General features: G+C 40.0%; 1 protein-coding gene across 1 annotated transcript in view; it reads left to right on the top strand.

Moving 5' to 3' along the window:
- The window catches only part of ATXN10 (ataxin 10), a 162,844-nt gene that overhangs the window by 55,225 nt on the left and 83,727 nt on the right, over positions 1–23,892 (top strand). The window contains exons 6-9 of the mRNA XM_041754541.1: positions 1,994–2,074; positions 9,393–9,558; positions 18,213–18,321; positions 20,415–20,584. Coding sequence (XP_041610475.1) covers positions 1,994–2,074; positions 9,393–9,558; positions 18,213–18,321; positions 20,415–20,584 — 526 coding nt within the window. The remainder of the gene's footprint in view (positions 1–1,993; positions 2,075–9,392; positions 9,559–18,212; positions 18,322–20,414; positions 20,585–23,892) is intronic.

Raw genomic sequence — 23,892 nt, 5'->3', positions numbered from 1 at the left:
TCACCTGTAATTTGAATGCTGTCCTCTCCTCCTTCAGTGAGGGACTCACAAAACCCTTCTCCAGCTTCCTGAGCCTCCTGCCCTGGCCCTCTGGTTAGATCAGCTTTGTTATTTCTCTGATTCACAAAGTATGTGTATTGCCCCTAAGACATTTTTGTCTAATTCTTTATTTGTGTGCAGGCCTTTCTCCACTGTTAGCATTTTGGAATATAGATAGTGACCTAGGTCCCAGCACAGTTTTGGAATATTGTACTTTTTAAAATCCTTTTTATTTATTATTATTTATTTGTGTTATGGGAGAAAGTGAGTGAGCGCTGGGGGCAGGCAGGAGAGGGAGAGAGAGAGAGAATCTTAAGCAGGCTCCATGCCCATGTGGAGTCTGTTACAGGGCTCGATCCTACAACCCTGAGATCATGACCTGTGTTGAAATCAAGAGTTTGATGTTCAACCGACTGAGGCACCAAGGTGTCCTGGAACATTGCATTTTTGAATGGATGTATGTCTGGGAAAATGTTTTGAGCTCCAGAAAGCTGAATCATGAATGAGCTTTAGGATCACTTTTGTGTACTTGGCTTAAAATGCATGAATTTCTGTTGTTGCAGTTTGGTGACCTTCCTAAACTGGTATGAAAATGGAGAATTTTGATTATATCCATTATTACTAGAAATATTTTATTTTTATTTTAAAAATTTTATCTATTTGAGAGAGAGAGAGCTCTAGCGCCTCGGGGAGGGGTAGAGGCAGAGGGAGAAGCAGACTCCCTAGTGAGCAGGGAACCCTATGTGGGACTCGATCCCAGGACCCCAAGATCATGACCTGACCCAAAAGGCAGACAGACGCTTCACTGACTGAGCCACCCAAGGGCCCCACTAGAAATATTTTATTAAATTTTTAAAAAAGATTTTTATTTATTCATGTGAGACCCAGAGAGAGGCAGAGACACAGGCAGAGGGAGAAGCAGGCCTCATGCAGGGAGCCCGATGCGGGACCGGATCCCAGAACCCCAGGATTATACCCCAGGCCGAAGGCAGGTGCTAAATCACTGAGCCACCCAGGGATCCCCCCTAGAAATATTTTATATCAAAGTGCTAATCAGTTATTTTGAGGGCTGTGAAAGAAATAGGACACATTTAGATTTTGTTTTTATGTGAGTGACAATGTGTTGTGGTAGTTAATATGCTTCATTTGGTTATCATACTGAAATACATACTTTCATTATATTTTTTGTTAAGTGGTTAAATAAACTGTGTCCGTAAATAACATTTAATGCTTTACAGTCACTCTTACTGCTATAACCTTGGTTATAAACAGTATATTCTTTAGTTCTTAAGATTGCAGATGCCCTCTGGCCAATATGATTCAGAATTAATTAATAATACTATTCAATCTTTTTAGTTGTCACAGTGGTACTTTGAAGAAGTAGCCTTATAATCTTTGCCTCAGGGTTTCCATAAGTTGATCTCTGAGTTGAGATGAGTGCATTGCTTGACAATGAGGATGTTTTCTTGGTAACTCGAGAGCTCTTACAGACAAGGCAATCAAGCCAGTGTGCATTACCAGTTTGTTGGCATGTGTTTAAATAAAACGTGGGACATGTCCATTTTTCCAGGTAATTTTAGCACTTAACCTTCTGAGTAAACTGTGTAATATGGTTTCTGTTTATACCTGAACTTGTAGCTAAATTTCATGTTATAGTTAAAATGGAACTTAGATAGACCTATAGTAAGCCCTTCCCTCCAGTTGACAAGTTTGAATCATTTCAATAAATTTTTCCAAAGTAAAATTGGAGAAACCTATTTTGAGGGTTTCTGTTTTCTTTTAGCCGCTAATGGAAAAGTGGTATGTGAACCTCTTAAAACATTTTAAGATTACAACATATCAAAAGTTCGATAAAAAGAAGTACTTTTATGTGTAAAATGCCCATAAAGTAGATAAGGCCATGTCCATTTTACTATGTTTCTAGTAACCACACTTTCTCCTCCTTTTTTCTTAGGTTCTTGATTATTACAGACCATTTTCTGAAAAGCCCGGAATTGGTGAAAGCCATGTATGCCAAAATGAGCAATCAAGAAAGGTAACCCCAAAAACCAGTGTGGTTTTGAGTATTTAGCATTCCATACAGAGTATCCTGTACACATGACTGAAAAACTATGTGGTTTCTTAGTTGGCACAGAATCTCTAAATACATGTTTCTGTGTCAGTAATGGTTTTAAATTGGTTGGTTAACATTACAGCTTAGCCACAACAGGCGATGATTTACGTGGGGCTGCACGATCCAGGTTGGCGCCATTATTCAGTAAAGGCAAACTCAGAAACGTTAAGAACAAAATGTTATACTTGTTCTTTGATTACTGTGTGTTATATTTGCGTATTTGAAATGTGCTCCTGTGTTCACATCACTGGTGTAATGATTTGGGACATAATCCACTCACATTTCTAGATTTCCCATAGGTATTTCAGACAAAGAATGGACTGGTCCATGATCTCCCTGCTACTATAGTGGGAAAAGCAGTGCCCTTGGAGCACGGAGACCATGACTCCCTGCCTCCTCATGGTGGTAATTCTTTATGTGACCATAGCCAGGCTTTTTACCTTGTTCGGATTCAGTTTCTCGGCCTGTAAAATTAGAGGATGGAAGGAGATGATTCACCGTACTCTGGATGACTCCAATAGCACATGTGTTCTAGCCCTATTGGAAATGTTGCCTCAGGAAAAATAAAACTTACTTAGAAATCACAGATCTAATGATCAAAAACTTTAAAAAATGTTAATCTTTTGATTGTAGTCACAATTTTTATAATTGCTGTGGTTTTGAAATTCCTATGTATTTGGCTTCCAACAATTAAGCTTTTACACTCCTTTGTAGTCTCGTTAAGTGGTCTTTCTTCTTTAATATCTTTAACGAAAAGGAAGGTTCCTGCTTTTAAAGTCAGTTTAAAGGCCATGTTTATGAATCCAGTGCCCCTCCCACCCCATGCATACTTCAGTTGCAGAAAAAGAAGTATTTGTAGTTTTTTTTTTTTACCTAAAATGAGTGACACGAAGGAGAGTGTTGTCAATTAGGAAATTACTTTGCAGTAAGGAATACCTGAATGCAAGGAGAATGATACATGGTTGAATTGTATTTTTAATATTCAGTTTTATAATTTCCATATTCCTGTTGAAGGATCAGTTTTTAAACTCCATTATGTAACCAAATGAGGCTGCCAGACTAAATGGTTTCCATTTTTATTTATTAAAAAGTTGTAGCCACTGCCCCCCTTCATGGAGCAGCTGCTCATGTGCCACTGCTGGTCTTCTTTTCCTTCCACAGGAGAAGTGCTTTCGTTTCCTTGCATCATTTGCTGTACCCTGTATTGTGTCACACATCAGCACGCAGATGTGTGTGCCATGGAGCTGGCGACCTCATGAGGGCACGGACTTCTCTTTTTCTTCTGGGGTGGCCACGTTTCCCAGACAGTGTTTGGCACGTCACAGGGGCCAGAAAAAGTTGTTTAGATGAAAACACACAGGAAATGAATAAATTTTCTTACCAGTTAGTATGCTGACTCCTGTAATGGCATCTGCTGAGGGGGGAAGCTCAGAGTCCTCAAGTCCCTTTCTGCTTGTCACTCCCCAGGTCCACGACCTTGCTGTGGGCACCAGCTTGAGTCCCCTGAGCTCACCTTCTTCACAGCTCTGCTTTTACCCTCACATCATCCTTGACTAGACTTTGGCTGTGCCCATCTTTCAGCGTCGTGGATAATGTATCCGTAACACACAAAATGCACCATTTTCATCATGTTGAAGTGTGCAGTTTAGTGATGTACACTGACACTGTTGTGTGGCCAGCCTACAGAACTTCATCAAAACTGAAACTGTCCTCGCTTAAGCAGCTCCCTGATCCCCCACCCCCTGCCTCGGCAGCCACTGCCCCCTCTATGATTTCAGTGGCTCTGAGCACCTCATGGAAGTGGGATTGTGCAGTCTTTGTCCTTTTGTGACTGGCTTACTTCCCTGAACATAGTGTCCTCAAGGCTCATCCACGTCGTAGCACGTGTTGGAACATCCTTACTTTTTAAGGCTGAATCCTATTCGATTGTGTGCATGGGCCACATTTAGTTTATCCGCTCACCTGTTGAGAGACACTTGAGTTGCTTCCCCCTTTCAGCTTTTGTGTGTCAGGCAGTAGCCAAAGTCTCATTCAGATGTCTGTGTTTCCCTTTTCTGTTAGCTGCTCTATTGCCAGCACGGATCGCACCCTGCCGTTTTAGTGGCGTAGATTGCCTATTATAGGACGTGGTGAAATCCTGGGGTGTGGTGGGTAAGGCCCTTTATAATGTAGCTTCATCTCCAACCCCTTCCCTCTTCTCCCTGTCACCACATTATGGCGACATGGAACTTCTTATATTTCTTCCTTTCCCTGTAATCTCATGGTTTTGCATGTGTCCTTTTCTCTGCCTGGAGCGCCCCGGCCACCACCTTGCCCTCTGGTGAATGTGCACCTGACCCTTGAGCAACGCAGGTGTGAACTGTGCAGGTACACTTATATGCTGATTTTTAAAATAAGTATAGTCCTGTAAATGTATTTCCTCTTCCTTATAATTTTCTTCTTTTTTTTTTTCCTTCAAAGATTTTATTTATTTTAGAGAGAGGCTATGCATGCATGCATATACTAACGCATGCACGTGGGAGCAGGGGTGGGGGCAGAGGGAAAGAGGGAACCTCAAGCAGACTTTGTGCTGAGCACAGAGCCTGATATGGGACTAGATCTCATATTCCCAGGATCATGACCTGAGCTGAAACCAAGAGTTAGAAGTTTAACTGATTAAGCCATCTGGGACCCCTGTTCTTATGATATTCTTAACATTCTCTTCTCTTTAGCTTACTTTATTGTAAGAGCACACTATATAATACATACGACATACAAAATACATGTTAGACTTCTGGTCAACAGGTAGGCTATTAGTAGTTAAGTTTTCGGGGACTCAGAAATGTTAACATGGAGTTTTGACTGCGTGGTGGGGATGAGTGCCCCAGCCTCTGTGGTGTTCAAGGGCCAGCGAACACTCATGCTTTTAGGCCCTGATCAGAGCTTGTTTGAACTTTGTGTGGTGGCTGGAGGGCCTGCAGGCTCACTGCTGATGGTGTCTGTGCTGGTGTGTGTGTGGGGGGGGGAGTGGGGGGGCTCAACAAGAGCACTCAGTCTCCAGTCCAGCAGCACTCTTGGGTTCCCTGTTGACTCCTTTTCAGGAAATGATGGGTAATTCTGTGTTCAAAGTTGTATGTTCTTCACAGATTAATGGGATTAGAAAGATTAGAGTTTTTCTCAGCAGGGACATGTAATGAATTAACTTCTTTCCTATGCATCTGGAATGGTGCTGTGTGCCTTGTTTGTGAGAACTGAAAACATATTCTGTGTTTTGTGGTTCAGATGAGGAACTTCAGTAGAGAACCCTGTGGAGACACTGCAGTGCTTCCATTTGGAATGCCCGGGCTGTGGCCCCAACTGCTGACTTAGAATGTCCACTTGGATTAGAGGCTGCCAGATTTAAAAACGCTTGAGAAAAAAAAAAATAAAATAAAAACGCTTGAGGGTCAGTCAGTGAAGCAGGGCGTGTGTTCATTAAGGTCTGTTGGCAGCTCCTGGAGCATCATGGTATCAGTATAGGTGGCTCTGGAGGGAAAGTGCTGGGAAGTATCACTGTTCATTGACTCCATACTACGTGGTGAGAAGTTTTGGAAATGAATCAAAATCAGTCCACATGGTTGGTGCAGCAGAAATGAGAGTCTGCATCTCTACAATTTTCTGGTCTTCCTTTCCAGTGAATTGCGGTATTAGTAGATGAAACTAGCTGCTCTTGGGAAACACCTGGATAGTTTTCAGGCGTATAATCTGTATAGCAGAGTAATGAACAGCAGAGGTAGTTGTGTCGCTCACTGCTTTTGGTATGTTACCTGTACCTATGGAACTCTGCTTCATGTGTAGAGTAAGGATAACTACAGTAGCCACCCCAGGAAACTGCCGTAACTGATTGAAAGATGATGAAGTGCACCGTGCCCAGCGTGTGATTCTCACTTGGTAAATGAGTTGCTGGTTCTGCTTCTGCTACTGGTTACTGCCACCCACCACCCCACTCCTGCCCCCATTACCACCACTGCTCTTACTCCTGCTGCTCTGCTTGGCTCACCTTGGCTTTTCCCCCAGGTATCATCTTCCAGCCACTTCCATTTCATCTTCCCATGGTGCTCCTGCTGTCTGCCACGCTGGGGTCAGAGGTTAGGAAAGGTTACAGCTCCTGCTGTAGGTTAGGTGTCTGCCTGGGTTACACAGGTAGCTGGGGTTGTATTTGAACTCTGTCTGTCTGATGCCAAAGTCAGTGATCCTCCCCACAACACAAGAATTCATCTCTAATTTATTAAAGGACTAGTGAGATGAATTCAGCCATGGCTTTGAGCCTGTGTCTTGGTTAAGCTTGTCCAGGTTAATGATAATTTTGGCCTTTGTGGGCACACCATTCAACAAATTGTGTATGTGGAGGAGTTCAAATGTAAACTCTTGGTTTGTTGGAGCCGTCAGTCCTTAATTTGAATTACATTTTATCTCTAGAGTTAGAGAATAATAATTCATGCCTTGCTTACAAAACTTGCCCACTCATGTGCGTCCCCTGTCTTCTTTGCCGCTCCAGTCCTCCTGTAACAAACAACCCATTTCAGGATGGTGCAGGCGTGGCTAAATTATAATTGAAATTGTAGCCTACATTTATTTAAGCATAACTTTCAAATATAAATTTTGCTATAGAATTTTTTCTTTCATGTGTGTGTGTGTATATATACATAAATATATATTGCTATTTTTATGAAATATATATATATACACACAGCAATATATATATATGTAGCTTTTTTTTTAATGAAACAAGAATCCTCATTTTGAGGACAGACTGTGTAACTGACTAATCAGAAATGAATCAGAAAGATTGCTAATGACAACTGGTGGTTGAGAGAGAGTCACAGAAGCTTGAGTCTGAGTTCAGGGGTGTGTCTGGTGAGCCTGAGGCCACCCCGAGTAAGGATTCTGGGATTTAAGGATGCAAGACTTTTCACACTGATGTGACTGTAGACAGCTAGCCCTTGACCTCTATAACTAGGTTTTTGCTTTTCCATCATTCACTTCTGAGTAAATAAATCAGTGAGTGAGTAGCACTTGTATTCTGTTAACATTTTCAAGGAAGGATTTAGTGTGTTTCCCCCACAATTGGAAGACGTAAAATATTCCACATCATGTCCCATTTTCCTGGATTATGCAGTACATTTCAACAGACATATGGTTTCTGGCTTAGAATTGGAGGTGGCAAATGTAATGTACCATTAAAATTATTTTGAAAAAAATTTCCTATTTCAATTGTGTGTCCCACATGTGATTCCTGTATTTGATGAGAAGGATGGTTTTTGAAGGTAGTTAGAAGGAGATGGAGTCGGAGAGTTTGATGGGGATTCTGGTTGGGACAGCCCCAGATTTTTGGACCCACTCCCTAACGGGAGCCACTAAAAGTTTTTATTGATAGATAACACAATAGAAGTAGGATCATTTAAGGAAGTGTAATTTATTGTCAGATAATACTTAAACTTGATTTTGTATTTTTATGTTTTGAACATTCATTCTTTATTTTTCCTTAAAATCACTACTCATCTGCTTAGCTGTCCTGTGGTTAGAATTACATAGTAGAGCGGAGAGGTGCGTCTCCTGAGCGGAGAGAAGTCTGAGGGGTGGATGGCCTCTGATGAGCTTGTAAAGAAGGCCGGGTCTGTGCATACCATTTCTATCAGCTCCAGCTTCCAGGTGTCCCTCAGAGTGTTCTCTGGGACTCCAGGGCCTTCTGGACAAGCTTGGGTATCACGCTGGGCCTACCCTTTCTGTCTCAGACTTCATGCAAGTCCATCACAATCTCTTCCTCCTTTCTCTTTGCTCTGTTTTGAGTAATAGTCCACAAGGTACTAAATGCCCTAGAACCAGAGCTCATGACTTCTCCTACCTAGCAATCATTGCCACACTATCCCAATTTAAAAGGAGTATTTTTAGAGCAGACATTCGGGTTCCTTTTGAATCACACTGAATAGGTGGCCTCCTCCCTGGCGTTCCCGGAACGTTGTCTTGCCTGGGGAAAGCGGAAAGGCTGCTTTATGGCCCGAGAAGACCCCGTTCATTTTTAAAATTTCTATGTGCATAAGGAAAAATAAAAATATCCCCCAAATTTTTCCTTTATGAGGGGGTGGAGGCATTGATACATCCTCTGCACCTGAGAACAACTGTTTGTTCTTTTGTGCTCAATTGAGGGGATTGTTTGTTTTATTTTGGATTAATAATTGCTGTAAGAAATCTGAGAATTTTAGGAGTCTTGAAAACCATTAAGGTCTGTGTATGATATTGCCAGACTGACAATCATTCCCATCTTTTGGCAAAAATACAGGAGGAGTTTGGTATAGTTTTCTTTCTTTCTTGATGCTTACAGCACTGAACAAATTCTTTGTTTCGTAAGAAATGCTCTGTGCCTACTCCAAGTGTATTTTCCCCATTTGCTGAGCATCTGTGTCCTTTCTGGTTTAGAAGTGAGAGTTGAGACATAAAATCCCAAGTCACAATGTTATTTTGGGAGACATCTTGCTTGGTTCATGCTGGATAGATTGTCCTGTATATGATTCATTTTTTTTCTCAGAGAAGGAAAGAGTTTGTTGAATAGAAATACTTAGGGGATCATTTAAGTGTTGATGCAAAATGGCATGGGTTTGGTCGTCAGATTTATGTTTTTATAAACTAAAATAATGGAAACAGTGAGCCTTTACAAGGACAGTGAAGTGAGTGGCCGAGGCCCATGGCCCAGGAGTGAGAGATGGCAGCCTGTGCTTGGATCCCAACATGGCAGCTGGGCGAGCTGGGCGTGTGATCCTGGGCGAGCAAATCAGCCTTACGGAGTCATTTTCACCATGCTTTAGCACAGGCCAGTGACAGTAGCTGCTTTTCAGAGATAATGTGTGCAAAACACTTGTTAGCCCAGTAGTGAACTATGAATAAATGTTAGCTCACCGAACTTCACTATTGTTATTTTAAGTGGATGTGTTATAAAACCTAATGTGACAGCATTTGTGAATTTTTGAATCAAGGGCTCCCAGTAATGGATATGTGAAAGGTACTTGTTTCTGTAGTCAAGTCACATCAAAGAAATCAAGATTTTAAAGATAATTGATGAAGATTAATTTTATTCACAAAAAATGTCTTCCCTAGCTAGACATTATAAACAAAACAAGAAATTTAAAAATAAAAATATTCTCTTAAAATGTTCTCTATAAATACTTTTAGCATTGTACAGTTTCAGTATTACATATTCATGTAAAACTCTTTTACATTTTACCAGAGTTACACTGTTGGACCTCATAATAGCGAGGTTAGTCGGGGATGAGCCCCTGACCAAGGATGACATCCCTGTGTTTTTGAGCCATGCTGAGTTGATCGCAGGCACTTTTGTGGATCAGTGCAAGATGGTGCTAAAATTGACCTCTGAGCAGCATACTGATGATGAGGTAAGAGGACAGCTCTTGGGTGGGAGAGAGCAGGGAGGTTTTCTAACGCAGCTAGGTCCTCTATGAGAATTCTTTTGTAAAAGCTTTAAAAAATATTGCATAAGTCACCTATGGACTGCTGTGTACTGAATGTTTGTGCCCCTCACCTCCAAATCCATATGTTGAAAATCTGATGGCGCTAGGAGGCTGGGTCTGTGGGAGGTAAGTAGGTCCTGGAGGTGGAGCCCCCTGAATGGGATTACTGCCCTTACAAAGGAAACCCTGCAAGGATCCCTGGGTCTGTCCACTGCATGAGGACACAAGGAGCAGTCAGCCATCTGCAGCCTGGAGGAGGGCCTTCATCAAACCCAACCATGCCAGCATTCTGATGGGACTTCCAGCCTCCACAACTGTGAGAAATCCATGTCTGTTGTTTCTAAGCCACCCAGTCTGTGGTATTCTGTTACAGCGGCAAGGACGGTATCCTTGTTGTAGAACAGATAAGAAAATACCGATAAGGGAAAACGGTTCCCTTGTTTCTACCCCCCAGAGTTAAGGACTTGAAAACAAACTCTAGTTAACATATTTTTCTAGGCAGATAACATTGAGGGGCACCTGGATGGCTCAGTGGTTGAGCATCTGCCTTCAACTCAGGTCGTGATGCCAGGTCCCAGGATCAAGTTCCGCATTGGGCTCCCTGCAGGGAGCCTGCGTCTCCCTCTGCCTGTGTTTTTGCCTCTCTCTCTGTCTCTCTAATAAAAAAATAAATAAAATCTTAAAAAAAAAATCGGATATATGCGTGCATACATGGATACACATGCAAACATATATGTATTAAAAATGAAATCAGGCCATGCTTTTGGCAAGTTTCTCTTTGCTTCTGAATGTAAGTTTTATGAGGGTAGAAGTTTTGACTGTTATGTTCATAGTACTGTGCACACAGTAGGTACTTGGTATTTGCCAAATGAATAAGTAATATGTTGTCAACATCTTTTGAAAAGTCTGTGTAGGGCAGCCCAGGTTGCTCAGAGGTTTAGTGCCGCCATCGGCCCAGGGTGTGATCCTGGAGACCTGGGATCGAGTCCCATGTCGGGCTCCCTGCATGGAGCCTGCTTCTCCCTCTGCCTATGTCTCTGCCTCTCTCTCTCTCTCTCTCTCTCTCTCTCTCTCTCTCTCTCTGTCTCTGTCTCTCATGAATAAATAAATAAAAACAATCTTTAAAAAAGAAAAAGTCTGTGTAGCATTGGAAGTGCAGAATTTGCCATAATTTATTTGTACAGCTGTTTAGTTGGATACTCAGGTTATTTCTCTTTTCTGTAGCTAGAACTATAGATTATGTCTTTGCAGCTAACGTCTTTATACCTTTCCCTAGTGTTAACCCAGGAGTGGAATTGCTGGGTGTTAAGGGTCTATCTAGGTTTGTTTTTGTTTTTGTTTTTGTTTTTAATTTATTTTAGATAGAGAGCATGCACATGCCTGAGAGGGGAAGGGGCAAACAGGGAGAGAGAAACTCAAGCAGAGTCCTCCCTGAACATGGAGCCCAACATGGGGCTAGATCTCAGGACCATGAGGTCATGACCTGAGCCGAAATCTAGAGTCAGACCTTAACTGACTGAGCCAGTCAGCCAGTCAGGGCACCCAGGTGCCCTGGGGTATAGCCAGTTGTTTTGGTATGCATTTCTAAATTGCCTTCTCGGAACATTTGTTTCTTACGTTATAGGAGATTCCCGGTTATACGCCATCCTGGCTAGCTTTTTTAAGTATTGTTTTGTTTTATTTTCCTCGAGGCCACCCTGGGTCGTTCAGGTCGTTACTAAGAGGGTAGAAGCATTGATACACCCTTAGCACCTGAGAAATTCTGTTTATTTTTACCCATCGCATCTTCCTTACCCGTGTCTTAGTGTTAAGAAGGGTTCTTCCTCTGGAGTACTACTCAGCGGTAGAAAGGGATGGGTTTGTGATACAATAGCAGAGATGCATCCCGAACATACCGCAGGAAAGCAGCGAGAGTAGAAAACGTATCTCACGATTCCATCTCTGAAATTCTGCAGAAGGTAAAATTTGCTGATGGTAACAAAGCAGATCAGATGTCCCCTGGGGCTGGAGGTGAAGGGGTAGAATTGATTGTGGAGGATATGAGGGTGCGTTCTGGGTCAGAGAACCATGTACAGAATCTCTACTGCATTTCTTTGCTGATGGGAGTGATGGATGGAGAGCGACCCCCTGGGCAGAGGCATGGGAGGGGCTGGGCAGGGCTGGTCTTCCATAATCCATGAACGTGTCCTGGGTCCTATGTGTGATGCCACAAAGCTGTTAACTCCCTTTGTAAATGCAGGCTGTAATTATGACTCTCCTGCCATGAAAATCGATTTCCCTTTTTGTAAATATACCTTTTTTCAAGGTTACTTTGCTATGGATTTTCCATGCCATGTCCTGCATACCATGTTAGGTCTCATTGACAAAGTTAGTTTTTTAGTTCTCATTTCTGTGGTAGGAGAGGGCAAGTCTTGACTTCCTGGTGCCTTTCCTTGCTGGAGATGGATTTACCTCTGTTTCCAGCAGGAGGAGCAGTGAGCTGTGCTTCAAAAAAAGTTTTAAAAATTAATTCTCTAGGAGACAGAAAAGGAAGTAAAACTTAGTACTTGTTAAACCACAGTTTTAAACTTTTTCAGGGCACTTGCATTTACAGTATAGACGATTTTGATGTACATGTGTTCTTCTTTAAGTTAGATGTTTTTTAAAAAGCCACGGTAGTTTTGAAGAAGACCTCTAACCTCAGTATTTAAGTACATACCACAGACCCAGTGGTGTACTGGAGCTGGCTGTACTGACTTGGGAGAGTCAGCTGTTAAACATTCAGAAATCTGTGAGCTGACTGTTCAACTCTTGGTAGCTTGAAAGCCGCCGTGGTGGGAGTTTTTCTACTATGGAAATCAGCAAAGGCTGTGGATCAGGGCTCTGGGCTCCTGACTCCTCCTCCTCCCCATGGCCAGCAGACCAGCGAACCTCTGCATATACCCAGTTGTGATGTTCTTAGGACAAGATATTCAGTAAGGTCTTCATAGGGCTGTGACCAAGAAATCGGGGTGAAAATAGTCATTTTTGGGTCATCTGTTTATGTAACTGTTTGGCTTTTAAATCCTGAGGTTTATTTCATGTCTTCCTTGATGGAAAGTCTTAGATTCTCATGCTCACATACACGTTTCCGACTTTGGTATTTTTTGTGTACTTGTTTCCTGTTTCTGAGACCATTTTTGTTGGTGCTAGCATGCTGTCATCCTGTAGGACTTTGGGTGCCATTCAGCTCTGTTTTGAGCCTTGGCCTTGTTGCTTTTAGTGAGCCTGGCTTTCTTCTGGAAGTTAGATATTAGATACATTTTTCTTAGTTTTCTATTTTCTTGTATTCATTTATTAAGAGAGTTATTTTCAGGTGGTGAATTTTTCATTCTGTTTTTATTCCTTGCATTCTCCACATTACATTGCAATATCTGTTCATATAGTAGGTATTTAATAAACATCTGTGGAATAAGAAAGGGTAATCTTTCATTCCACAGATTGATAAGGGATTAAATATTTGTGTTGTACAAATAATACTTGCTTATTAAATTAAAAAAAAATTACACTGAAGTCCATGAAACAAAACGCTCTAAAAAAAAGTCCTCATTCCCACCTACCCGTCTTGTTTTCTACAGACATATCAGCATATACTCTTTTTTTCTTCTCTGAGTTTTTGTATGTATACACCCACCTGTTTTTTGTTCCCTCCCTCTCTCCCTCTCTCCCTCCCTCTCTTCCTTCCTTTCTCTTTCTCTTTCTCTCTCTCTTTCTTTTTCTTTCCTTTTCTTTTCTTTTCTTTTCTTTTCTTTTCTTTTCTTTTCTTTTCTTTCTTTTCTTTCTTTCTTTTCCTTCCTTCCTTCCTTCCTTCCTTCCTTCCTTCCTCTTTCCAATATTATCTTTTTTAATTCTTCAACTCCTTTTCTCACCTAGACTGAAGTGTTTCATTCATCTTTCCATTTTAACACATATGTGCATTGCTCACAGTTGAGTAGAATTCCACTAGACAGAGGAGACAAGAGTTTTCTCGTTTGTTCTCCGTCGATGTACACTTGAGTTGTTTCCAGGATTTTCCTAAAACTTTTATAGATAATGCTGTAGCGTGGATATCTTTGCTGTTTTGGACAGGTAAATCTGGAATCATACATACCTGGAAGTTGAATTGCTGTGTCAGTCTGTTTAAAAAGTTTAGAAATACTTCTAAATGCCACACTGAAAGAGCATGAGAGTATGTGGGTTTACAGCTTCTCACTAATCTGATTTAATTACCATTTCTCTTTAGCTGTTTTCAGTGTCCAGCATGTTAATTTGCTCTTCATTATTAGGTGACCTTTTAAAACACATTTATTAATGAGCATTTTCAGATAATTAACGTTTTTGTCTTATATGCAAAAACTGTTTTCCCCGCATAAGTAATTTTTTGTTTGAATTTATTTATCGTATGCTTAGCCTATTTTTGTTCTTAAGCTAGTCAGGCTTATCAGTTTTATCCTTAGCTTTCTGAAGGTTTGGTTCTTGTTTTTGTTTTTTTTTACATATTTAGTACATCCATCTCCACTTAGATTGTGGAAATATGCTCTTGTATATTGTGGCTCTTTTGGTACTTGGTCTACATTTTAACTGAATTTATTTTTTAGCAAGGAGTGAAGTATAAATTCAGATGAATTATTTATGTCTTTCAATGATCCAGGATTCTATAATTTTTGGTAAAGGACAACTTGGGCATGAACCCTAATTTTCATGTATTGCTGGCATGTAAGCTTGGAAAAAGTTACTTACCCTCTCTGCTCCTGTTTCTCTGCTTGTCAGATGAATGGTATTTTGATGTAAGCATTTACTATGCTGATTGTTACATAGTTAGCACTTACTACATTTTAGCTATTAATTGTTGTGTCCATACCATTTAGTGAATGATCTCATCCTTTCCACTAATTGCAGGGCTGCTTTTGTCATATACTGCATTCCTATATATTTCCTTTTCTGTGTTTCTGAGACTTTACTGAGTGAACCAGTGAGATACTAACAGCTATCAAAGAATTCAGAGGGCAGCTCTGAATTGGCTCAGCGGTTTAGCACCGCCTTCAGGCCAGGGTGTGACCCTGGAGACCCAGGATGGAGTCCCACATCGGGCTCCCTGCATGGAGCCTGCTTCTTCCTCTGTCTGTGTCTCTGCCTCTCTCTCTCTCTGTCTCTCATGAATAAATAAATAAAATATTAAAAAAAAACAGAATTCAGACAGCTGTGTGTTTATACGCAATGAAGGAATGCTGGAGTGATCATACCCACAGATGCAAACACTGGTCTGTGCACAAGGCAGTAATTAATTGCATTCCAACCAGGCACAAGTAATCTACATTTCTGTGAACAAGAGTCACTTGCACTATTATCAGTTTTCTACAACTTACAATATTGTGACATAGTTCAAAGACACAAAAGGATAAAGTTAACCCAGACAGATGATCTAGACATGAGATTAATCTTTTTTTATTTCCCCTCTTCTGCCCACTGCAGAGGCTCATTCCTTTGATGTGCCTGTGTCTGTTTTCCCCAGTGCCTGATTTAATGACTATAGTTGTGTAAGACTTACAAATATTAGAAGAACGTCTCAAGTATTCCTCTTATTTTTTAAGAGAATCATTTTTCTGGCTATTTTTTTATTATTAATTGTCAGATGCTCATTAGAAACATTAAGAAAATGATCCTAATGTTTAAAATTGGGAATGTGTTATTAGATAGATTATATTTCTTTGGGTTTATTTCAGTTAATATAGAATTTAGGACCTGAAAGAAAAGGTATAGATGATCTCTTCCAAGCTTCCAATTTTATTCTTACTTTCTTATCATGGAATATTTCAAACAGACTAAGAAAAAAAAGTGTACTGAAACCCCATCACCCATATCACTAGCTCTCAGTTGTCCATGATCCCAACCCCATCTTGCGGCAGCTGCCCTGGATGGAAGCAAAATTCCAACGTCTCTCATCAGGGTATTATTTTATACATATCTTTAAAAGCTGAGGAGTCATACACAAGTCAACTACAGTCAGCATGCCTAAAAAATTACCAATAAAATTATAACATCAAGTGCATAATACTCAGATTTTTCCTATTATCTAATAATTTTGTTCAAGTTTCTTTGAATCAGGATACAAATAAAGGCTATATACGTTGCCATTGGTTGTTGTATCTCACATACCCTGTAATGTATTTGTTCCCTTTTCTTGCCCGTCTTCTTTTCTTTTTCTTTTGCAAGTTCTTTATTGAAGAAACTGGGTTGTTTTACCTGTTGAGTTTTCTAGAATTTGGATTTTGATTTTATTTCCATGGTGGTGTTTAACACATTCCTCTTTTCCTTTTGCATTCCTGTGACATAATTAATTCAAGAGACCTATTCAGATTTGGGTTAGGTTTTTGACTTTTTTTCCAGTAATGTTTTTTTGTTGGTGATCCATGCTTTCATCAAGAGGCATATAATCTCTGGTTGTCTCTTTTGTGATGTTAGCAGTTGTAAATGATTGTTACTTAGATCCCTTCATTCTTTGGGGGTTGCAAAGTGGTGATATTTTCACTTTTATCATTTAGAAACTTCTCCTGATCAATTGTTAGGTTATACAAGGTACATTTTGATTACAAATTTTCAAAATAATGAGTTGGTTTTGTGGCATCATCCAGAGAGGATGAGTGAATGTTTTGATTTCATCACCATTGTGATGTCATGGTTTTAAAATCACCTGGTTTCTGTTCTGTTCTTTTTTTAAAGATTTATTTATTTATTTTAGAGAAAGAGCAAGAGAGGATGTAGACTCCCTGCTGAGTGTAGAGCTTGATGCAGGGCTGGATCCCAGGACCCTGAGGTCATGACCTGAACTGAAACCAAGGGTAGGATGCTTAACCAACTGAGCCACCCATGCACCCCTAAAACCACTTGATTTATTTTAAGTCCATTTTAGCTATAATTCTTCCTAATGTTCTAATGTGCCATTGCTGGCCAGTGGAATCCTCTTCAGGTTGCTTCTGATTCCTTCTGACATGATCTTGATAATCTCTGGTAGCGTCTTTGCTATCTGGTATGACAAGGTGTCCAGGATCATCTGACACATATTCTGCTCCAGATCTACAACCAATCAGCCACTTCTTGAAGGGGGAATGGCATTCTGGGCAACTGCCTATTAACGAGAGAGTGCTGATGCTGCACAATGTCCATGGGTTTGCTCTAGTTTTTTGAATGTGGCTCAGATATTTCCCCTAATTTGTTAAGGAGCAAGTGAAAGCTAGAGTAAATTTAAAGGTACAAGGCATTAAAAATGTGTGTTGTGAGGCGCCTGGGTGGCACAGTTGGTTGAGCATCTGACTCTTGATTTTTGGTTCAGGTCATGACCTCGGGGTCGTGAGATCGAGCCCTATGCCGGGTTCCATGCTCAGTGCAGAGTCGGCTTGGGATTCTCTCCCTCTCCCTCTGCCCCCACCCCAATAAATAAATAATCAGTTCTTTTAAAAAAAACATTTATGTTGTTTCTTGTTTCTTTTTTCTTTTATTATTTATTTATTTATGGTGCAAAATGGTGGTTTTATTAAAGCTCAGGGACAGGACCCGTGGGCAGGAAGAGCTGCTGCCCTGGGCTTATGAGGGGTGGCTGGTGATATACCTGCAGACTTGGGGGAGGTAAGGAAAAGGAAGATCACAAAAGGATTTTCATACACTAAAGAGGACCTACAAGATACTGGAGGCCTATTTCTTGTGGTTTCTTTCGAGATTTCAGAATGATGGATTAGAATATTACCTTTAAATCTTCTAATGAGAGAACTATATATACACATTTAGAATTAACAAAAGGAAGTAGTTTATTTTTCTCTTGAAGAATGTTATCTTTTATGACCTGAATTTATAGCATCTACCACATTTTGCCAAATAATGTGCACTTTAAAAATTAGGGTCAAAATCCATACAAAATTGGATTTTACCATTTTATTCAGATTACCTAATACCATATAGTTGGTAGTTGGTAGTTTCTTGCTCATGTGGTCCATTTGATAACCAATTATTGAATAGTTATGTGAACTAACACGTTCAAATAATGTTATCTTTTCCAACCTTGGTACATACTGCATATAGGTTTATATTTACTCAGAAATAATAATGCACATTCTTGAAGCCAGAGTCTTTCAACCACAGCATTTTACAGGATTCCTGTGGACAAGAAATTAATGTATTTCATGGGATAGTTGTATCTTTAAAGTAGAACTTGCTTGCTGGGAATGCTTTAAAAAGAAAGTATTTGCATAAATGTTATGTACGTAGCTAGTAATTTTGAACATTTATTCCACTGTTGGAAGGTATTTTTGCTTGAATAAGAACTTTTCTGACTCTTTGCTCCAAGAAGACATATAATGACACGTAATCTGGCGTTCTTGATGGCAGATGCTGCTGTTGGTGAAAATAATTGTTCACGTACATATTTAATACTTCTGTTTCATTCTTGGTCATTTGTTTTCTCTCTTCAGATGCTGTCTTTACCAGCATCAACTCTTTAATATTTATCATAATATGTCATTCTCTTACCATTATTTATAACAGTTGCAAATCATTTAGCTTGAGTTAAAAGTCATGTTTTCTTTTTTTAGGAGGCATTGGCCACAATTCGGCTTCTCGATGTCTTATGTGAAATGACTGCCAATACTGATCTGCTCAGCTATCTGCAGGTTTTTCCTGGCTTGCTGGAAAGAGTGATTGGTGAGTGAAGTATCACACATGCTGTTATTCGTAATTAAGGAATCTTTGGCTTGTCACACTGAAATGTAAGTCCAAACACCTAGCCTTAGTTTTCATTGTATTGGTATATTTTTGAGATTTATTTCGAATATTTTTTTTTTCATTAGAAGAATCACTATGTTTTGGTAACAGCTCTGGCTTCTGACCTGCTGTTTCCTCAGGATGTTTGACCAGTAGATGAAAGTACGAATACCTCCTATGTAGGGCACACACTGGATGTTTGATCACTAGTGTTGTGATGGAGTGGTTGCGGGGTTTGTGATGATGGGGGGGCTCGGTTATGGGGGTAGTTTCAGTGATGATGATGGTGATTTTATATTCGTTTTCCAGATCTGTAAGTATGTTTTTCCCAGTTATTTTTATGGGGCACAAAGAATAATGCCTTACACATAATAATTATGTATCCGATTCTTATCCATTGTTTGGAATACTGTCTTTGCTAAAAAGCTGTTTGCAAAATAATTCAAGTAGAACCTGTTCCTTGTGGTTAGCCAAGCTTGTGGTGTTGTTATTCACTGTTTGCTATTTTTTCCTTTAAAAGAGGATTATACTTATTGTGGAGATGCATATGCTAAGAAAGATGAATTTGTATGAGGTGAGTAGATGAGTCAGCAGTGAGCTGTAGAAGAGGTTTAGAGTCTCATGTGAGTGTTTTATTTTGAATGCGGTGTTTTTAGTGGTAATTAAAATAAAACACCACAAATGTGGGAAACAGAATCATTGTAGAAAAACATGTGTTTGAAGGCAGGGCAGACATGGGTTGTCATCCCAACTCCACCAAAATACTGACTTCTCAGAGCTTGATTTCTTCATTATAAAATAGAGAAAGTGATATTTGCCCTTAATAGTTTTTTTTTTTAATTTTTATTTATCTATGATAGTCACAGAGAGAGAGAGAGAGAGAAAGAGAGGGAGGCAGAGACACAGGCAGTGGGAGAAGCAGGCTCCATGCACTGGGAGCCCGACATGGGATTCAATCCCGGGTCTCCAGGATCGCGCCCTGGGCCAAAGGTAGGCGCCAAACCGCTGCGCCACCCAGGGATCCCAGCCTTTAATAGGTTTGTTGAGAGTGTTCAATGAGATACTGTGGAAACACTTAAATTCAGCTTCTGGAAGATGATCTGTTTTCATATACAGTCTAGAGGCATTTCATAGAGCATAACAATGTTCCTTCTTTGAACTTGGCCAGAATAGATTGATGGAGAGTGCATGCTGCCTTCTGATTATCTGGACAATGTGAAAAAAAATCAACCTACTTCTTGTTTCTGTCCTACTGCTCATTACAGAATAGGTATTGTATTTTAGACTTAGATGAATGTAGTTGTCACGTGAGTTCCTTCATAATTTAGGATTGGAAATCTCTTTATAAGAAAGGTTACAGAAGGTGCCTGGGTGGCTCATTTGGTTAGGTGTCCAGCACTTGGTTTCCACTCGGTTCTTTTTTTTTTTTTTTTTAAGATTTTATGTATTTATTCATGAGAGACGAGAGAGAGAGAGAGAGAGAGAGAGGCGGAGACACAGGCAGAGGGAGAAGCAGGCTCCATGAAGGGAGCCCGATGTGGGACTTGATCCCAGGACTCCAGGATCACACCCTGGGCCAAAGGGTGTGATGCTAAACTGCTGAGCCACCCAGGGATCCCCTCCACTCAGTTCTTAATCTCCCTGTTGGGGGGATCTGGTTCCCTGGCTCATCAGGGAGTCTGCTTCCCCTCTGTCCCTTCCCTTGCTCACGTATGTGCACGCACACATACACATACGCTCTCTCTCTCTCTCTCAAATAAATCTTTAAAAAAAAGAAAGATTGCAGAAAATTTTTAGCTAACTTTTCTTTGTGGATAAAATAGAAAGTCCAAGTTGTGATATTCATTATGGCTTATCTCCCCCAAACCAGTCATGAAAAAATTTCGAGCAGAAGAAGAGTTTTCTAATCATTAAAGGCACTCTACGTTTATTTTATTTTAGTCCATTAACGTAAGATAGATTTGTATATGGAAAATTAATACAAGACACTAAAAATTTTCTTAAGGAAAATAAAATTTATTGTTTTGTTACAGATCTTTTGCGACTGATTCATGTAGCTGGCAATGACACCGCAAACATCTTCAGTAGCAGTGGCTGCATAAAAGCAGAGGGTGACATCTCAAATATGGCTGAGGGGTTTAAGTCTCATCTCATTCGTCTCATTGGAAATCTGTGTTACAAGAATAAAGACAACCAAGACAAGGTAAGGTTATTTCTTGGTATATTTCCGATATATATGTCTTCATTTAGAATATGATATTTAGAATTTAGAATATATACACTTTTTTGGGATGAAAGTTTGAGTGCTCAGAAGGTAGCTTGAAATAATATGTAAGTGCGCATATTCCCACAGATACACATGCTAGGTCATGTTTGTTTATGTCAGGGTTTGTATTTTTGTAATTTTGTATTATATTTGTCCTTGGTTGTGTTTGAGCCAGTCTCCCTTCTTAAAAATTGTCAGTGCTTGTCTGAAGGCAGTGCATTTAAACGTAGTATTATATCTTGTAGAGAACAGTCAATAAAAACAGGTAAAGTGCTTTGAAATTGTCAAACCCCTGGTAGACATTTAGTAAATAGTAGTTATTATGGACCATTACCCTAATAAAAAACAAGCAAAACTTAAATCTGATGCACATTGATGGAGGATAGCATCATAAACATTTCTTCTATTTTGAAGTTGATATAATATTTAAGTATTAAATCTTTGGGAACTCAGTAGACTGCCATTGGAAACTTCTCTTGTGCTGAATAGCTTAGAGGTAACTATATTGATAACATGAGAAGGTGATTAAAAAAAAGAGGGCAGGAGAATTGAACCACATGCCTAACATTGAACTAGCCTGCCTGTATTTTCCTAGATTTTTTCTTTGGATGGCATTTGTTTTGCTTCATCAAATATCGAATATATGTGTGGCAGATTATATTTCTCCAAGATGGCTGGAAAAACATTCCTGCAATATGATTTTGCCATTCTCACATCAGAGATTTAGCATTTGTTTTTCCATTTTCTTCAGTCTGGATGACTAAAGCTTTGACTGCTTTGAATAATTAAGTGTGGGAGAGTGATCTTGTATCATTTTTTATACACCCCTTGACTGGTCTGCCAGATTCCATCTCTAGCCTCTTCAAACCATGTCAGATGTGCAGATTCCCTGAGATCACTATGGCATGATCTGCCACGTGTGCATGGAGAAGCCCTGGAGGGTGAGATGTAATGAGAGAGAAAGAGACGAGTCCCGGCACACCAGGGCAGCAGACCTGTGAGCGAGAGGTCATATTTTGGAAGATTTTCAGGTAGTTGCTTAGTTCCCCAGTTCCAAGCTCAGTTCCCTACTTGCACAGCTGATGCCACATGAATCAGGGACAGCCTGCCTGACAGAGCCCTTTCTGAATTTGTGACCCACAAGATTGTGAGGAATAATACAAAAATGGGAAAAAAAATAAGTTATGTGGGTCTGCTTCTGTTAATAGTCCTGTGAGCTGCTGTTGGACTGATCCTCTTGCAAATAATAATTATAAGCTCTGGACTAAGACAGCCATGTGAAGATAATAAAATTTGACACAAACAGGCAGATTTTGGAATTGAATTGCCACTTGGAAGAAGGGAGTGGCACAGTGTGTGCTGTGCAGGACACTTAAACTCTAAAAGAAAATCTGCACCCCTTTCATCTTAAAGAAGGAATGGACAACTTGGAGTAAGCACAGCCATTGGAATGTGAAGGAGGGACTCCTGGGCAGGAGAAAGCAAGCCTCAAATTTTGTTTACCAGCTGTCTAAATCCATGTGGATGCTTGAATCACACATGTAGAGTAGGCTCCAAGCAGCTAACCTAAGGATAAAATAATTGTATTGAGTTTTGAGCTGCTGCGCCAGAGTTGACAGTTTAACTCCAACTGAGATAATTGCCTGCTAAAGTAAAAATATCAACATTCTTTAGAGGAATATAATAGAATCCAGTGTTTCCACAGCATAGTATTTTCAGTGTCCAGAATACAACTCAAACTTACTTTAAGCACAAGGAAATATGACCTATTCTCCAAGAGAAAAAAGATAATCAACAGAGACTACAGTGACACAGATGTCAGGTTTAGCAGACAAAGATTTTATTTTATTTTTTTTTAATTTTTTTTATTTTTATTTATTTATGATAGTCACAGAGAGAGAGAGAGAGAGGCAGAGACACAGGCAGAGGAAGAAGCAGGCTCCATGCACTGGGAGCCCAACGTGGGATTCGATCCCGGGTCTCCAGGATCGCGCCCTGGGCCAAAGGCAGGCGCTAAACCGCTGCACCACCCAGGGATCCCGCAGACAAAGATTTTAAAGCAGTTGTAACTGTGCTCAAGGATGTAAAGGAAAATATGCTTCTAATGAATGAAAAGATTGTATCAGTCAGCAGAGAAATAGACACTAAAAAAAGAACTAAATAGAAAATCTAGAACTGAAAAATATAGTACCCAAAATAAAACTTAAAAATTTTACTGAATGAGCTTGACAACTTTAATACAGATGACGGAGTAAAGAGTCGATGTGCTTGGAGTTAGGATAGTAGAAACCATTTGGAAGAATAGAGAAAAGGTTGAAAATAAAACAGTCATCTTTACGATGCTGAGTTTTGGAGGAGTAGTATGTTGTGCAACATTTGATAGTTGGAATACTTTTTACAGGACATGGCCCAGAACCAAAAGCCAGATAACCTGCTCTTATATTATATATGTGTTCCATTTCGACTCCTCCTCATTTTCAAACAGATATGAGTGAAAGGCTACTAATCCCCTTCCCACCCTGGAAAATTACTGCACCAATTTTTGTAAGAGAAAGTTGATAGAGAATAAAACACTTTACCTTTTTAATGACCAAGACTGCCTTTCTCGTGGAGCACAAAAGAGGTGGTTTTTCTTGTGTTTAACTATTCTTTTGTTGCTAATTTGGATTGGCCTCTTATAGGAACAAAATGTAGTAACCCTTAAAAGGCTTATGAAATAACTCTCCGAAGTCAGGATCAGATTGCACCATAAGTAAATACGGAGTGTGCCCAAGTGCTGCTGTGGAGAGGTCATTGGGGCTCACAGGAAGTCAGTGGTGTGTTCCTTCACGTGTGCCATTGCTAATAGCACTGCTGATTTCTGAGCAAACATTCTCAAAGGTATGGAGAAGTTCATTCTTTGAGTATAAGAATGCCTCTGTTTCTCCTACTTTCTTACTTATATCAACAAAATGCCTTACCTAAAAGCATTACTTCTAGGATTTGTTTCTCCTTCCAAAGAATCTGCCACATCACCACCATCTTATTCAGTGTGTCCTTAAAGTTTCTTTATTCTTGTCACCAAATCCTGGGTCACCACACCAGCTGGATGTGACAGACATTGACTTTGCTCATTGTTGCCTCAAAGGATAGAGGTCACGTGCCCTGAAGATGACTTTAGTTACGATTTTAGAGAAATAGATGATAATGTAGAAAGTCTTTCTCACCAGGCTATTAATTCTCATTGTGTTGTCCAGATGACTGTT

This window comes from Vulpes lagopus, chromosome 5, assembly GCF_018345385.1.
Source record: "Vulpes lagopus strain Blue_001 chromosome 5, ASM1834538v1, whole genome shotgun sequence".
Lineage (NCBI taxonomy): Eukaryota > Metazoa > Chordata > Mammalia > Carnivora > Canidae > Vulpes > Vulpes lagopus.
The sequence above is the reverse complement of the archived record's forward strand: the minus strand, read 5'-3'. Positions and strand labels throughout refer to the sequence as shown.